At 45.3% G+C, this 17,596-nt stretch overlaps 1 protein-coding gene across 5 annotated transcripts in view; it reads right to left on the bottom strand.

The window, feature by feature from the left end:
* Window positions 1–17,596, bottom strand: part of LOC116908309 (zinc finger protein OZF-like) — a 30,297-nt gene that overhangs the window by 11,234 nt on the left and 1,467 nt on the right. For 2 of the 5 annotated variants that reach the window (XM_032911590.1, XM_032911589.1), the window contains exons 3-4: window positions 1,818–1,984; window positions 534–688 (exon numbers count right to left, since the gene is read on the bottom strand). In XM_032911590.1, coding sequence (XP_032767481.1) covers window positions 534–558 — 25 coding nt within the window. In that variant the 5' untranslated portion in view covers window positions 559–688; window positions 1,818–1,984. Of the gene's footprint in view, window positions 1–533; window positions 689–1,817; window positions 1,985–2,897; window positions 3,238–17,596 lie in introns of those variants that run through there. The other 3 variants (XM_032911591.1, XM_032911592.1, XM_032911593.1) reach the window with 3 other exon arrangements.

Raw genomic sequence — 17,596 nt, 5'->3', positions numbered from 1 at the left:
AATGCCGCAGCACATACGCCTCCCCTGGAGCCAGAGGGCGAGCTAGGAACTGGGCTGCCAACTGAGAAAGAGAGTGTTCTTCTCACTTTATAAATAAAGGAACTTAAGGTATAAAACACGGACTCTGGGGCTGGTGAGACAGCACATTTGGTTAATTCAAGTGCTCACGCTTAATGCCCAGGGTTTAATCCCAGGATCTCACATGGAAGGAGAGAACTGAGTCCCCTAAAAGTCCTCTGACTTCTACATTTACCCTCACTCATACAAACACATACTCACAATAATAAGTCAAAGAAAATGTAAAAAGAAACATATGACTCTCTGTTTCCCCTGGCGACAGAACTCGTGACAATTGTACATCATCTCCTCTGCAAGCACACACGCTGGGGCCCTAAATCACAAACCACTATTGTACAGCCCACTTCAGCTCTTGGTAAAATGAACAGACAAAACTACGAAAGTCCTGCCCACTGGCCTTTGCTGTGCAGGAGAGACCTAAAACAGTCTGAAAAAGAGCTTCGACAAGGACTTACCATGGGACAAGTCAATGGCTGCCATCCCGTGATGCTGATGGTGAAATGTGCCTGAACACTCCCTTCCCTGAGGCCAAGATCACTTCGGGACAGCTTATGAATCTAAGTGGACAGAGGCAATCTCCATTCCTCTTAATACAGGGTTATATGGAGTCCTGTTCACATCAATCGTTAATCAACAACATCGAACGTCAGTCATCAAACATCACACAGTAGTGCTCACTCTCTGCAGATTATATATGTGAAACCCGCCAGCAAACATCTACTCACTAACATAGCCGTACTCATACCAACTGATCTTTGCTACATTTGTCAGAAGGTGTGCTAGGCCCTTTACATCAGCCCACGTGCTACCGTAACCGTCCTACACGGGAGGTACCGTGGCCCACACCGGAACACCCACATTCAGGCAGCGCTAGTGATCAGCCTGGTGTTACCCGGTTTGGAAATGAACTGAGACTTGATGAAGCTGAGTTTGTCCACAAAGCTTGATTTCTACCATTGCTACTGCTCCCTACCATGACGAGAAGATATGGACCCACCACAGCCCTGTTCAGGAGCCACTGGTTCCATACGTAACTTACTACTGCGTATGTACACAGTATGACTTAATTCTAAAAACTGAAATTCAAATTGTTTTTAAGTCAACATGACTGTCATTGAGAACTCTGAAGTATGTCTGGCCCAGGGCCTGACAGCACACACTGATAATACTAGCACTTAAGAGGCTAAGGCAGGAAGGCTGTAAGCTAGCACCTCAACTACAGAAAGACAACCTTTCTTTAAAAAATTAAAGAAGAAAACAAGCTTGAAATATCTTATCTATTGAATCCACTTATTTTCTTTTCCCCCTTTCTTCTTTTAAGGACAGACTATCATGTAATACAAGGGCTAGCCTTGAATGCACTGTGTGGCTGAGCATGACTTTGAACCACTGATCCTTCTGCTTCTACCTCACAATCACAGATGTGTCCCCCACCCCGCCCCCGACCTGGTTTATGTGATGCTGAGGACAGAATCCAGGGCTTTGTGTATATGAGCCAAGGACTATGCCATGGGGCTAAATTCCCTCCCCATGTGAGACTGACCTAGACCCAGGGCCTCAAGCTAAACATACACTCTACACCCCGGGTTCCGAATCTCTTACAACTACTCATCTCATTTATTATAAACATAAATCAAACATGTCTGGAAAGAAAGTAAGCATCTGAATTTTTATAATGTAGTAAAATGGTATTCTCAATATACGGGTTAAAATAAAAACATTATTACAAATAATCTTACCTCTTCTATTTCATTTACTGGAAGTACTGGAGGTACTGGTCTATCTCAGGTCTGGCTTATTCTTTAATTCTTTCAGCAAATGATTAGGAAGTCCTATTCCTGTGGCAGGCATGAGCAGAGCAGGGAAGGACACAGAAAATATTCTGTTCCGTAAAGATCTAGAAGTCCTATGGGGAAATATAATCATAACAAAAAAAAAAAAAAAAACTGGTATGTTACTTCATAAGGACTACAAGAAAAACCAAGCGGGTGAGGAGAGAGCCCTGCAGTGCACACAGGAAGCACAAAACTGAAAACTGGTTTGGGACAAGATGGCAACACAAAAAGAGAACTAGCACTGGCTATATCATCGTTGGATTAGAACAAGAACTGACAGGTATTTTATTTCTTTTTTAAGAAGGAACTGAGAGCAGGAGAGACAGCTAGGTGTCTTAAGGGCACCGGCTGCTCTTCCGCAGGACCTGGGTTCAATTCCTAGCACCCACACGGCATTTCACATTACTGTAACTCCAGCCCCAGAGGATCCAACACCCTCTGAGGACACCAGACATAAAAGGGGCGCGCACACATGCAGGCAAAAACCCATTCATATAAAAAAACATAGTAATGATAATTAAAATAAACAATTTTAAATTTTCTTGAAAACCCGAAAAAGGAAGAAAAGAAAAGAAAAGAAAAGAAAGGAATTTTTTTTAAACCCCACTGAGGAGACAGTTCTGTCAGTAAAGTGCTTGTCGTGCAAGCACAAGAACCCACATGAAGATCGGACAGTGTTGGGGAGGCTCCCTGGCCTCTCCCATCACATCAGGGAGTTGTGGGTGCAGCAAGGGACCCTGTCTCAAAAGTAAGGATGGATGAGGAACAGAGATGGACTTGCTGCTCTGGCAGAGGGCCCATCACCCCATCAATTCTCAGCATCCACACCCAGCAACTCATACCACCTGTTAGCGCCAGCTCCAGGGACTCTAATGGCCTCCTGTGGCCTCCCGTGTACTCACACATGGCAGAGAAAACACAATAAATAACAATAAAACTAAAAAAGCAGTGTAAAGAGCGACTGCAGAAGACACCCACATTTACCTCTGGCCTCTGCACACACACAAGCTCAGAGCACATTTCAAGGACGAGGGTCTCGGCTGGCAAGACTAGAATCATACACAAAGGCCCTTTCTTCTTCATACTGGCACAGGGTCAAAGACAGGTCAAAACTGCCAGCTCTTTAGTATGGATTACCTTTTTCAATAAAGAGTATTAGGTGTTCAAAATAGAAAGTGTCCATTTTCTTTTGGCTTTTTCTTCTCTCTATCCGCCCCACCCCTCCAAACAGGAAGACTTGGTTGGCCTTGAACTCACAATCCTGCCTCTACCTTCTGAGTATTAGCATGTGCTATCGAAGTCCTTCTTCGTGTGATGCTGGGGACAGAACCTAGGACTCTGAGCACAATAGGCAAGTGCTCAACCACTAAAGCTGTATGCACAGCCAGAGAGCTTGACTTTCTCCTTTTCAAGTTTGTTTTCATTTCTTCAATAAATTTCCTTTTTTTTCTTTTATTGTTATCTTGCAATAAATGAAGACTGGCTCTTTTTAAAAAAGAAAAAAAGGAGGAGGAGGAGGAGGAGGAGGAAGAAGAAGAAGAAGAAGAAGAAGAAGAAGAAGAAGAAGAAGAAGAAGAAGAAGAAGAAGAAGAAGAAAGAAGAAGAAGAAAGAAGAAGAAGAAGAAGAAGAAGCAGAAAGGGGTTGGGGATTTAGCTCAGTGGTAGAGCACTTGCCTAGCAAGCACAAGGCCCTGGGTTGGTCCCCAGCTCCGAAAAAAAAAAAAAAAAAAAAAAAAAAAAAAAAAGAGAAGAAAAAAAAAAACCATGAAAGCCAGGTATAATGGGGGTAGCTTTGTAATCTCAACACTTCCAAAACAGAAGCAAAAAGACTTCAAGCCAGCTAAATAAACAATGTTATCTTTTAAAAACACCAGACCTGTAATCCCAGCTACTGGGCTATTGGGGAGGCTGAAGCAAAAAGATATGTTCAAAGCCAGCTTAGGCTACAGAATGATTTCAAGGCCAGCCTGGGCAGGTTAGCAGGCTCCTGTCTCAAAAAGTAAAAAAAAAAAAAGGCTAAGTGTAGTTCAGTGTTAGAGCACTTGCCTAGCAAGCATGTCACACCCTAGGTTCAATTTCCAGTACCCAACTTCCCCACCTCCCCATCCTCTCCTCCTCCCCACATCACACATAAATAAGGGTCAGGGAGATGGCTTGGTCAGGCAAAGGTTCTTACTGCCAAGCCTGATGACTCCAGTCCTATCTGTCCCCAGGTCCCATTAGGACTGAGAGAAGTGACTTCTGAACATTGTCCTCAGATGTCCACATGGCACTGTGGCATATGCTCTCTCCCCACAAACAGTACTAAGATTTCATAAGTCCAGTAGAACACCAGCCTAAGGAGTGCACTACCAAGTGGCATTTCAATGAACTCTGGAAGTCTCACAGCTCATTATCCACCAAGCAAACGCAGCCACATAAAATCCCTATGCAGCCTTCTCTCTAGCTGACAATCCTAAATGGGCTAATGTCCTAAAAATCACATTTACACTCTCTCTAATGACAGATAGTGCCCACTACAATTACCCCTACAATCTTGTCCTTCTGGTCCCTTGCCAATCCATGTTGGGGCCTCTCAAATACAGGAAGTAGCAGTGTTCCTTACAGTGAGAAAGATATCCAGTAAATCACATGACTCGCACTGTTATCTCTGGGTGCTGCATTACAGTGCCAACTATGGCACCTGCCTTGAAAGGCCAAACAAATGTTGCTTTTGCTGCTAACAACAGCGGTTAATTGTTTCCTTTTCAGCCTAAGTGGAAATAGAGCTTGAGACATTGCCTTATTTCACAGTCCAAGCTGGTCTCAAAATTGCAATTCCCTAGTCCCAGCTTTCCAGTGGAATGTTTTGTGGCTGCCGTCAAGTCTAACCTGAGTTTCACTCCCATATCTCTAAACTGTGCTCTGGCCTCAATGGATATGGCATGGCACAAGCACAGCTAATCACACATATGCAGGATAAGTGAATGGACTTTTGTTTACCTGTGTATGTGGCTGTACTCCCCTGTGCAGGCATCTGCGAAAGCCAGAAATTCATGTTTGGTATCTTCCTCTACGGCTCTTATTTTTTGAGACGGGGTCTCTTACTGAACTTGGGGATTTCTGTCTAGATTGGCAGGTCAGTAGCGGTGATGCTTTGTGTATGCTTGGCCCAGGGAGCGGCACTATTAGGAGGTATGGCCTTGTTGGAGTAGGTGAGTCACTGTGGATGTGGGCTTTAATATAATACCCTTGTCCTGGTTGCCTGGAAGTCAGTATTCTGCTAGCAGCCTTCAGAGGAAGATGTAGAACTCTCAGCTCTGTCTGTACCATGCCTGCCTGGACGCTGCCATGTTCCTGCCTTGATGATAATGGACTGAACCTCTGAACCTGTACACCAGCCCCAATTAAATGTTGTCCTTAGAAGAGTTGCCTTGGTCATAGTGTCTGTTCACAGCAGTAAAACCCTAAGACAGAAGTTGGTGCCAGGAAGTGGGGTATTGCTGTGATAGGCCTGACCGTGCTTTTGTTTGGAAGAATGTGGATCTGGGGACTTTGGATCTGGAAAGCAGTGGAATGCTTTAAATGGGGCTTAATGGGCTATCATACTATGAATATGGAAGACTGTGCTCCTGAGAGCGATTTGAACTGTGCAGATCTAGCCCAATTCTTCAGTAGCAAAGAATGTCAGTATGTGACCTAAGGACTGTTTTTATGGTATTTTGGGGAAGAACTGAAGTGGTGGGTTTCTGCCCTTGTCTGAAGAGTCTACCGAGGCTACAGTGAAGAGATTGACACTAATTGTATTGACAAAGAAGTCCCTAAAGAGCCCAGCAGACACTTTGCTTCTGCTTTAGTCTCTTACAAAAGGGTGTTTTAATGAAAAAGAACACGTTCGGAAAGTGGCCTCATTAACGGTCCACCAATCTGAGGCATTCATAACCTGACAGGTATTTTAGTGTTTCTGTTGCTGTGATAAAATGTCGTGACCAAAGTAAAGTAAGAAGAGTTTATTTTGGTTCACAGATCTGGACAGTCTACCATGATGAAGTCATGAGGTCGGGGCTTGAAGCAGCTGGTCACACTGATCTGCAGTCGGAAGGCAATGAAGAACACTGCTCCGTGCCTTCCTCTCAGTCCAGCACCCAATCTATCCACCATGTTCTCTAGACTGGGGTGCCGCCCACCGACATCAGCCTATTCTAGACCATCTCTCCCGGTGATGGCCAGCGCTATCAGGTGGAAAGCAGTGCAATCCATCACAGGCCACCTTAGAGATGACAGACAGCACCCAGGTGGAGGAAGTAGGTCCCTGGAGCCGACTGCCTTTGAAGGTTGGTCTTGTGCCTTGCCCCTGTGTCTGAATGGTCAGCATCTAAGGCCTACAGCCAGGAGGCACAGACAGATCACTGATGAAACTTCGGAAAAATGGGCCTAATTTCATCTTCCATGGAGAGAGAAGCCTTGCATCTTTCTCTGACAAACGTCTGTCAATGACAAAGACAGGAGTCTTTCCTGGGAGTCTGGGTGGACTATACATGCAAGAGCCGTGGAGGGTTTTAACTGCTATCAATGGGTCACAATCAATGGTGACAATGAAGACAACTTGAGGGACAGATCATCCTTATCACACTAGTGCACACAGCTGACTTGGCTGAGTGATATTGTGGCATTTAGAAAATATGATGTTTGTATTTGCAATGTTACAATACAAGGGCTGGAGAGATGGCCCAGTGGTTAAGCACATCTGCTGCTCTTCCACATAGTGGCTAACTACTGACTCTGTAAGACCAGGCAGGATTAGGGGATCAAATGCTCTCTTCTGGCTTCCACTGGAATAGCATATATGGTGCACAGACATACATAGAATCAAAATACCTGTACACATAAAATAAATGAAGGGTTGTTTTTCATTTAAAATGCAAGTGGCTGGGTTTGTACTACAGTTAGCACCACTTGCAAAGAGTGCACAAAACCCTGGCCTGTACTTCTAGCAGCATAAACCAGGGACGGTAGCACACGTCTCTAACCCCAGCTCACAGCAGACATAGAGGAAGGAGGAGTACACATTCAAGGCCGTCCTCTGCTACACAGTGAGTTCAAAACCAGTCTGGGCTACATGAGGCACAATCTCTATAAAAAGAAAAATTACAAATACAAGATGTCCATGGAGACTGAGGTACAAAGCCTGACTTTGAGGCCGGCAGGGGGACGGTGAGTCCCTGTCAAACATGAACAGAACCGGCTTAAAGATGGAGCTCATTGGCAGAACACTTGCCTAACATTCCTGCGGCAGAGGACTCCATGTTCATCAAAAAATACAATAAACCATTCAACACAGGGGCCAGAGACGGCTTAGAGGTTAACAGGGTCTGCTACTCCTCAGGGGCCTCCAAGTTTGATTCCCAGCACCCCCGTGGCATCTCACAACCATCTGTAAGTCCAAGTCCAGAAATGTGACACTCTCTTGTGGCCTCTGAGATCACTGCATGCACACAGTGCACAGATATACAGGTAAGCAAAACACTTACACAAAAAAATTTTAAATTTTTAATTCAAAGGACCCCACGATGCCTTTAGTGAAAAGAGTGTGAAAGTGAGCTGGAGGCCTCCCTTTGGGCTCAGATGAAAACCACACTCTTGAGCACCCACCACCTCCTGAGCCCCCTTGACCAGGGAAACATTACGCCCACTGGCTGTTCAGGAGACAACCTTCGACCTACTTGAAAACCCTCATTCCGGGGAGATGGCTGGAAGCAGGAAGCTCTTTTTTCTAATGAGCTTTCAAGAGCACTTGCTGCTGTAACTCGACTCACAGTAGTACAAAACCCAGGGACAAGCTACAGTACAGCACACGAGCGAGCCAATACCCCACAGGAGAGAAATGCATGCTGGGAATACAGGTGTCGACACACCATGTGACACAATACACTCACTGAACCCACCTACCACGACCAACAAATAAGTGAGACAGTCAGTGGAGGGTGGTGTGGGCGTGAGATCGTGCATGAGGCTGTAGGCAAATGCATGTGCACACGCTGAGGCCAGAAGAGAATGAAAGGTCACTTGACCTCTATATACACAAAACACATGCACACACACAGAGTAAGTAAAACGAATCTTTAAAATAACAAAACAGTCTGAGGAGGTAGCTCAGTTGATAGAATGCTTGCCCACCTCTCATGAAGCCTTAGTTACGCCCCAGCACATTAGCCAGACTGGTGATGAGACCTAAAAACCCAGCACACGGAGGGTGATGAACGAAGTCATCCTTGGCTGATGAGTGAGTTCTCAGCGAGACTGGGATACACACGACCTTGCCTCATAACAAGTTAATGTTTGTAATCTAAACCCTTCTATCACTTTTCCCAGGTATAGGCTACCCAGCCAATTAAAAGAAGGAATTACTAGGCTAGCAATGTGGTTCAGTGGATTAAGACTGACAGCCTGAGTTAATTTCTGAACCTACAGTGGAAAGAGAAACCTCAAAGTGGCATGTATGTACTCACTCACACACACATATCAGAGAGAGACATGTACGTACACACACACACACACACACACACACTCTCACACACACATGCTCTCTCACACACACACACACACACTCTCACACACAAATGCTCTCTCTCTCTCTCTGTCACACACACTCACTCTCTTACACACATACATGCTCTCTCTCTGTCACACACACACTCACTCTCTCTCACACACACACGCTCACACGCTCTCACACACACACTCACTCTCTCACACATACACATACTCTCTCACACACTCTCACACACATATCAGAGAGAGAAATGTACACACACACACATGCTCTCTCACACACACACACTCTCACACACACATACTCTCATACATGCTCTCTCACATCTCACACAGTCTCTCTCTCTCTCTCTCTCTCTCTCTCTTTCTCTCTCTCTCTCTCTCACACACACACACACACACACACACACACACCTACCTTTTGGGAGGCAGGGCCTCACTGTGTAGCCTTGGCTGATCTGATAATCACTATGTGAACCATGTTGGCTTCAAACTCATAGATCTGCCAGCCTCTGTCTCCTGTCCCCAAGTACTGGGATTAAAGACCACCATGCCTGGCATAAATTAATAACTTCTGAAGAGAGGTTTTTACTTGCTTGGTTTCCAAGGGATCAGCCCAGGGACACTTGGTGTGTGTGCTTGGGCAGAGCATCACTGCAGCAGGAGCATCTGACATACAAGGTTCTTCACACAGGGTAGGCAGGAAACAGAGCAGCAGAGTAACCAGAAGCCAAGACAGGACACACCCCCCAAGAACATGTCCAATGGCCTTCCTAAGTCAGACCCATCATAGTTTATACAAATAAATTATGCAATCGTTTGCAAAAACCTTGAGTCCATCAATGGATCAAATCATAAGTTAAAGCCCTCATGATCTAATCCTTTGTGGAACCACCCTCACAGAAATACCCACATTCATCTACACAGCCGCAAATGACAGAATTCTCTTCTTTTTAAGCCAGTCTACAGCCACTTTTAAGAACTGAGACCAAGAACATTTTCTGTAGACGCTTGGGCTGTAGTACAGGCTTCTCCAGCATTTGTTTAAATGACCTTGCAGACCAGAGAAAGCAGCACGCTGCTAACAGTCCCTCTCAGACATGGACCATGAGGAAGGAGACTGTCCTGTTTCCATGTCAATGTCAGTTTTCAGGTAACTAGGACCAAGCCTGGGACACTTTCTGGATGAAGCTATTTTTAAAAGGAGGAACATCTTGGCCCTGGCATATGATAAAGGTTGAACAACTACAAGCTATCAACGTGTCAAATGGCTGGAATTTCCTAAAATAAATGAGTCACCTGGCCCATCCAGCGGTATGTTTGGGCATGCGACATCAATCTGCCATCAAATAAGAATAGTTAACACTGCACTCAAGCTGCGCGTGGTCTACACCCGTAATGCCAGCACTCAGGAGGCGAGGCACAAAAATCAACCCCAGTCTGATGGTTATACCAAGACCCCTTGGCAAAAAGAAACCACTGAATGTGCTGATGATCTGATTCAATGGGCAGCAAGCTTGGCTAGCACACATAACACCTTGTGCCCTGTCCCCACCACTACATAAAACCCGGACTAGGAGCAAGTGCATGTGCCTGTGTCAACCCCATGAAGGCAGAGGCAGGAGGGCTGGTCATCCTCAGAGTTCAAGGCTGGCCTGCACTACGTAAGACCAAATCTCCCCACAAAAAAAGAAGGAAAAAAAATTAGACCCTAAGTTCTGTGAGCAAAAATAAACTTGGAGATCTTGTGGCAAGCGCTGTGAGATTATTCCGACACTGGTTTCAGTTGCATTATGAACTTAGGACAAGGCCTACTTCACAAATGAGACTCATGACAGGCACAGCAAAGAGATGAAGCTCTGCGGTCCCCCTGAACTCTGAAGATCTGTATTTATGGAAAATCATCCCCGAGGGCTGAGGAGGAGGCAAGAATGAAGATCTCAGTTCAAATCCCCAGAAATGCAAAACCCAGAAGCAGCAATAACATGAATGTCAGTGTCCAGGGCCCACAGGGAGGTGGGAAGTAGAGAGAAGCAGCCCAGAAATGTCAGAAGCTTGGCAGACACAGAGGCAAAAACAGACTCGGCTTCAAAACAAGGCAGAAAGCAAGGACCCACATCTGAGGTTGCCCTGACTCCACATTCATATGCACACACACACTCACACACCTCATATGCACACACACATCATACACACAGAGATGTTTTTAGAAAGCAAACGATAAGTGAATGTTTGCTGTTCGCCTTGCCAGGACACCAGTACAGTGACTCATGAGGAAAGGTCAACCGTTTGCCTGGATGGTCAAGGGTATACGCAAACAAGACTGGTGACAAGGACATCTATATGAAGTTACTACAGGTATGGGGCACACACTTGTAACCAAGGTTAAGGAATTCCAGGTCAGCCTGGGCAACACAGTTAGACTGTCTCTGTCTGTAGCCCCCCTCTCCTGTCTATCTCTCTGTCTTTGTCACACACACACACACACACACACACACACACACACACACACACACACACACACGCACATGCACAATCACACGCACACACTCTGGGCTGCCTTGTCTGAAGGTATCAGGGTATCTGTGACCTGCCTGAACCCCATCTACAGTGATCATAGAGAGTAGGCCCATGGGCAGGATGCACTCAGTAGCACGGAGTGCTCACCTGGCAACTTCAAGCCCTGGCTTCACTCCTTAGCACAAGGTAAAGGGGTACGAGCTTGAGTTGTTTGCAGTGCATCTCGGAATTCCTCCTTCTACTCGAACTAGCCCTTCCCCTCCCTGAAGTAGTATCCACAGTTACCCAGCTCTTGGAACTTCTGATAAATGCTGACACACCTTGGGAGCTGGAATTACTCACTGCGTAACAGCCAGAAATTTCCTTTGCCGAGATCAACTGCCAGAGGGACCTGATGGGGACAGACAGCTTTAAAATGTCCTTATCACCTTCTGTATATTCCACTCCGGGGATCCCAGAGAGCTAGCTGGTCCTTTCTACTTCAAGTGATTTAATTAAGAAAAAAAAATTCCTCAAGCATAGCCAAAAGCTTGGGCTTTATAACAAGCGGTGACAGCTACCACAGGCACTCGTTAGGTACAAGTGTGTTCCTTCATGAGGAGGCCTGAACTCCATTTATCAAGAGCCATCCCTAATTGCCCTCCATCTTATTCAGAGCTTGAAGACTCAGCTAGTCTAACTAGCCAGCTTACTCAACAGATCCTTTATCTCTGCTTCCTAAGTGCTAAAATTACAGAGTAGCTGCCACACCCGCCCAATATTTATGTGGGTTCTAGGGATCCCAATTCAATTCTCCAGAACCAAGAAAGGGCTTTAACCACTGAACCATCTCTCCAGCCCAAGACTGTTCTAGTACACAGATGTTCCCTGGGGTCCCAGGTGCCCTGGAGACCCTAAAACATGCAGCTGCTTAAATCCCTTACATACAATCGTATTGTATCTATGTATTACTTACGTACTTCTTGATATGATATCACCAGATTACTCGAAATATCTAAGTTCTGAGACCGTAGTTCAGTTGGCAGAGAACCTGCCTAGCATGTATGAAGCCCTGGGTTCCATCCTTGGCATAAGCCAGGCACTAGAACATGAAATTTCAGCACCTACAAAGTAGAGATTAAAGTTCCCGAGTTCAAGATTATCCCTGAGCTAGATGGAGCTGTCACATGCCTTTAGCCCTAGAACTCAGAAGGCAGAAGCAGGCGGATCTCTGTAAGTCTGAGGTCAGTCTTGTGTACAGAGTGAGTTCCAGGGCAGCCAGGGCTATACAGAGAAACCCTGTCTCTGGGGATGGGAGTAGAGTGGGGTTTAATCCCTAAATAGTAAGTTAAAGGCAAGGCAGGGGGCAACATGAGACCCCGACTAAAAGACAAAAGCATCCTAATACAGCAATCTCCATGCTATGTGGTTGTCACAGTATTGTTATAGAAATAATGGTAAAGTCCATACACACACAACAGTGATGAAAGGGAGCCCACAACGGTAACACCAGCATTTAAGAGGCTAGCCTGGACTACACTGTGAGTTCCAGGACAAACTCAGCTACATGTGACTGCCCCCCCCCAAAAAACCCTGTAGCCCCACCACCCTGCAAAAGAACTCCAAATGGATGGGGTGATGTTGGCATGTAGGCCAGGAGGCAGAAGAGGATAGTGAATGTGAGGCTATTCTGAGCTACAGCAAAACTCCCTCTAAAAGATGCAACAACTGCCCACATAATCCATGTCAGGGCAGTGTAACACTTGCTTCTAACACAGAGCCTACGGAAGGCTGAATCACAACTTTGCATGGCCGGGTCTCCCCCACAGAGCTTGAGTGGGAACACAGAGGAGGACATGTGAAACTGACTCCACACACAGACATTTTGTATCTAGTTCCAAGAACCTAGATTTTTGACTCCAGGGGCAGCATTCCTTAGGAGACACTAGAAAGAAGACTGTCACCTGGTCATCTGAGTTTTGCCTAGAACCAAATACCTAACCAAAAGGCAAAATGGCGGGTTGGGATTTGGCTCAGTGGTAGAGCGCTTGCCCCAGGAAGCAGGTCCTGGGTTCGGGTCCCCAGCCCCAAAAAAAAAAAAAAAAAAAAAAAAAAAAAAAAAAGAAAAAAAAAAAAAAAAAAAAAAAAGGCAAAATGGCACTAACCTACTGGCTGCAGCAATTGTTCCCAAGAACCAAAGAGAAAGTGGGATACGGGGACACATTCTGAGCAGAAGGGGAAGTTTGGAGTCCCGTCTGCTTTCATGACAGCATAAAGTTAAAAGAAAGTGGCAGCTCGAAGTAAAACAAAGGAGAGGGTCTGCAGAGATGGCTCCGTGGCTAAGGATGTGAACAGAACCAGAATTCACGTCCCAGCACTAATGTTGACAGCTGCCTAGACCCCCAACCACAGGGAGATCCAACTCCTCTGGCCTTTGGAGACAGACAGAGAGACAGACAACAGGCAGACACAAACACACACTTAAAAAAAATCGGTAGGGATTGGGGATTTAGCTCAGTGGTAGAGCGCTTGCCTAGCAAGCGCAAGGCCCTGGGTTCGGTCCCCAGGTCCCCAGCTCCGAAAAAAAAAAAAAAAAAATCGGTTAAAGAAGAGACAATGGAAGTCACACTGAGGATGAAGGGTGTTCTGTAGATAAGTGTTCTTGCTGAGGGGAAATATGGAAACATTACCTGAAAAGGAGGAAAAAAGGTAAAAAGCCAGGGGCGGTAGCATATATCTGTAGTCCTAATGACTGGGAAACCAAGGCAAAAGGATACAGAATTCAAGGCCAGCCTGGGCTGCAGTTTGAGGCTAGCCTAAGCTCCATGAGAAGAGCTGCAGTCAGTGTAATAACTGTGTCTAAGCATTCAAACTCCTTTCCATTTTTTTTTTAATATTGGAGATAAAATGTTTTTTGTTGTTGTTGTTGTTGTTGTTGTTGTTCTTTTTTTTTCGGAGCTGGGGACTGAACCCAGGGCCTTGCGCTTCCTAGGCAAGCGCTCTACCACTGAGCTAAATCCCCAACCCCGAGATAAAATGTTTTTAATTCTCCTTTTGACCTTATATAATCCATGTTGACCTTCCACTCAAAATCCTACCTCTACGAGACTCTGCTTCAAATTCAGCTCCCAGAATCCTTTCTGGTACTGGGAATGAACCTAAGGCCTCACATCTGCTACCACTGAGACAGCCAACCCTCTTTTTCACTTACGAAACAAGGGCTCACTACATTGACCATGCTGACCTTGACCTTACTTTATAACCCTTAATGGCTTTGAATTCTCCATTTTCTTACCCTGGCTTCCCAGTAGCTAGTATTACAGGTCAGAGTTACTGTCCTAGCTCAAATTTAATCTTTGAGTAACAATGCTATTCACCCAGAATGCATGTCAATGTGAGAACTGATGGATATAGCTTGTGATGGTGACACCATGTCTACTGGAAACTGTTTCTCCTCACTTCGGGGAAGAGTTACGACTTCCCGTGTGCGTTCTTAGGCAGAACAGTCTTGTTTAATTACTATGTCAAGTGTCAAACGCATGTAAAAGAGCTGAGCAACCACACTGTAGGCTGGTGCAGGGTGCCTCAAGTGCTTCTTCAACACACGCTATACAATACACGAGCTCTTTCCCCCCCCCATCTGTGGTTCTCGCTACATAGCTCAGGTATTCAACACCTTCAGTCGTGTGATGTTTTAAATGTGTTAAAGCTTCTTAGGAACTAATACATAAAGATGCACATGTTCGTTCTTTTTCATTCGTCCCCCCCTACCCCCTCCAAACAGGGTTTCTGTATAACCCTGCCTGTCCTGGAACTCAATCCATCGAAAAGCCAGGTTGGCCTTGAACTCACAGAGATCTGCCTGCTTCTCATCCCAAGTGCGGGAATCAAAAGCGAGCACCTCCACTGCCTGGACTCTGCCAATTTTTTTTAAACAAGTGTTTTCTAATGAAGTCAGAATCCAGATTTGACTGGGGCAGACACTCTTGGGTAGAAGGCAGGAATACAGTTCGGCGAGCAACACTGGTTTAGCATTCAGAGCCCAAGGGGTAGGAACGGAGACGTCAAAGCAATCCCTCTGTGTGTGGTATTCACTATCTATCGATTTATCCCTCCAGCTTGGTAAGATGATTCTCCTGTCTCCATCTCCTGGGTCCAGGATTAAAGAAATACACGGCACAGTCGAGTTTATGCGGAACTAGAGACAGAACCCAGGGCTTCCTACACTCTAGGCAAGGACTCCGCCAACTGAACCGCATCTCCAGCTCCCACGGTTGTTTCTGATTGAACGGAATTTCAGTTCATAGTTGAGTCCCTTTAATATTCACATGTGAAAACTTATCAGCTACTACCAATAGTCCAAATGATACCTGCACTAAACCCCATACCAGCAGTATACGTACAACCTTACCAACCGTATGGTAACAACTCCCTTTGGGGGGCAGGGGGGATCTGGTTGAATTCTCTGAGACAAGGCCTCACGTAGCCTAGGCTTACCTAGAACTCATTATGTAGCTCAGGTTGGCCTAGAACTCAAGCTCCTTTTTGTTTCTTTTTTTTTTTTTTATTTGTCTGATATCATCAATTTTTAATTTTTGACCCTTGAATGGTAAATATAGAACGTGGACACTGTCAAGCCAAAGTGGCCCCTTTTATTTTCAGACACACCACAATGGCAGGTGAGTCTTCTGGCTGTTGACTCCTGGAGTGGCTCCAAATCCTACGGTAGCTGTTAAGTAGTCACACAGGTCTGGTTCCTCCTGTAAGAAGAACTAGAACATTCCCCCAGGGAAACTGAGTCCTAGTTCGGGTTGGGGAACCTGAAGCCGTCTGAAAACACTCCGAGGGGCTTTGACTATTGAGGAGCACAAACATTTCCTAAGACCGATGACTAACAGGCGACTTTTCTATCCTGCTCTGTGTTGTTAGTTATTTGTTTTATGACGGTTCCATCTGTATGTGCACCACTTATGTGCCTGGTGCCCATGGAAACCAGAAGAGGGCACTGGGTTCCCTGGAACTGGAGTTACAGATGGTTGTAAGTTGCCACGTGGATGTTAGGAATCAAACTCAAGTCCTCTGCAAGAGCAGCCAGTGTTCTCCACCATGGCCCCTTGTTTATTTATGTCTTGCTGTACAGTCCTGAGTTGCCTCAAACTTGCGATGATACTCCTGCCTGTCCCCACTACCCATTTGTTAGAGTTCGTGTACCACCAAAGAAAATAAGTGAGATTACTGTCACCCATGGGATTAACTCTTGAAGCTCTCCTCTTGCACTGTACAAATATAACTAGTCACTGCTTACCATGTCCCCTGACCTCCTACACCCTTCACTTTCAAGGTGGTTATTCCTATACCCTGTCATTTAATCTCAACCTAGATAGAACCCACTTCTATCTAAGTGAATATGATCAAAATATATCATATGAATTAAAATGTCATAATAAACCCATTATTTTATATAATCAACATTGTCAAATAAAAAGGTATATGAAATATCTGTGCTGGGGGGGGGCAAAGATGAAGAGAGGAGAAAGAAGAGGAGGAAGAGGAAGCAGCAGTAGCCACCCCAGCCCCAGCCCCAGGAAATGGCTGAGTGTGTAAAGGCATTTGCCACCAAGACTAAAACCCTGAGTTCCATTCCTAGGACCCACCTGATGAAGGAATGGACTCCTGACACATACCCCAGGAGATACCACATACCCTAGGATATACATACACTCGTGTGGGCAAAATAAAATGTAGTTTAGCAGTTAAAAGACTGGGCACAGAGCTCGATGACAGAGCATTTATTTATCATGTCCAAGGCCCTAAGTTCACCACTTCAGTCTCTGTCTGTTTCTCTCTCTGTGTCTCTCTGTCTCTGTCTGTCTGTCTCTGTCTGTCTGTCTCTGTCTCTCTCTCACACACACACACCACACACACACACACACACACACACACACACACACACACACCCCACACACACACACCTCTTACCTTCATGTACTCTCATATAACAAGAGTGTAACAAACTCAGTAGAGTGTATGACCTTCCAAAGCTCTGATCAATTTGTAATACATTCATTACTGTAAGAACAGGCTGAAGTTGTATTTTTTTTCACTACCTCCCCTTCACTGTCGTGCTGAAGATGAAACCTGGGACCTCACACAGTCTAGGCAAGAGCTATAAACAATCAAAAACGGAGAAAATATTTTATATAGAGAAAAATGCCAACAGAAACAAACTATCAAAATATACACAGAAATGTCGAAAATGCACACCTCCTTAAAAAGTTACTATAACAAACATGACCCACCCTAGGTTCAAAGATTCTAAAAGACATCTGAAAATTTCAATGTAACACCTTTAAAAGGGAGACTGAAGACTTACCCGTTAAAAGTACAGACTGGGGGGCTGGAGAGAGGGCTCAGTGGTCAAGAGCACTGACTGCTCTTCCAGAGGTCCTGAGTTCAATTCCCAGCAACCACATGGTGGCTCACAACCATCTGTAATGGGATCTGATGTCAGATGTACATCTACAGTATACTTATATATAATAAATAAATCTTTAAAAAAAAAAAAAAAAGTACAGACTGCTCTTCCAGAACCAGAGATCTGGTTCCCAGCACCACACCGGGTGGCTCACAACCTCCTATACTCCAGTTCTAGG

This window comes from Rattus rattus, chromosome 8 (genome assembly GCF_011064425.1).
Source record: "Rattus rattus isolate New Zealand chromosome 8, Rrattus_CSIRO_v1, whole genome shotgun sequence".
Lineage (NCBI taxonomy): Eukaryota > Metazoa > Chordata > Mammalia > Rodentia > Muridae > Rattus > Rattus rattus.
This window is presented reverse-complemented; position numbering and strand designations above follow the sequence as displayed.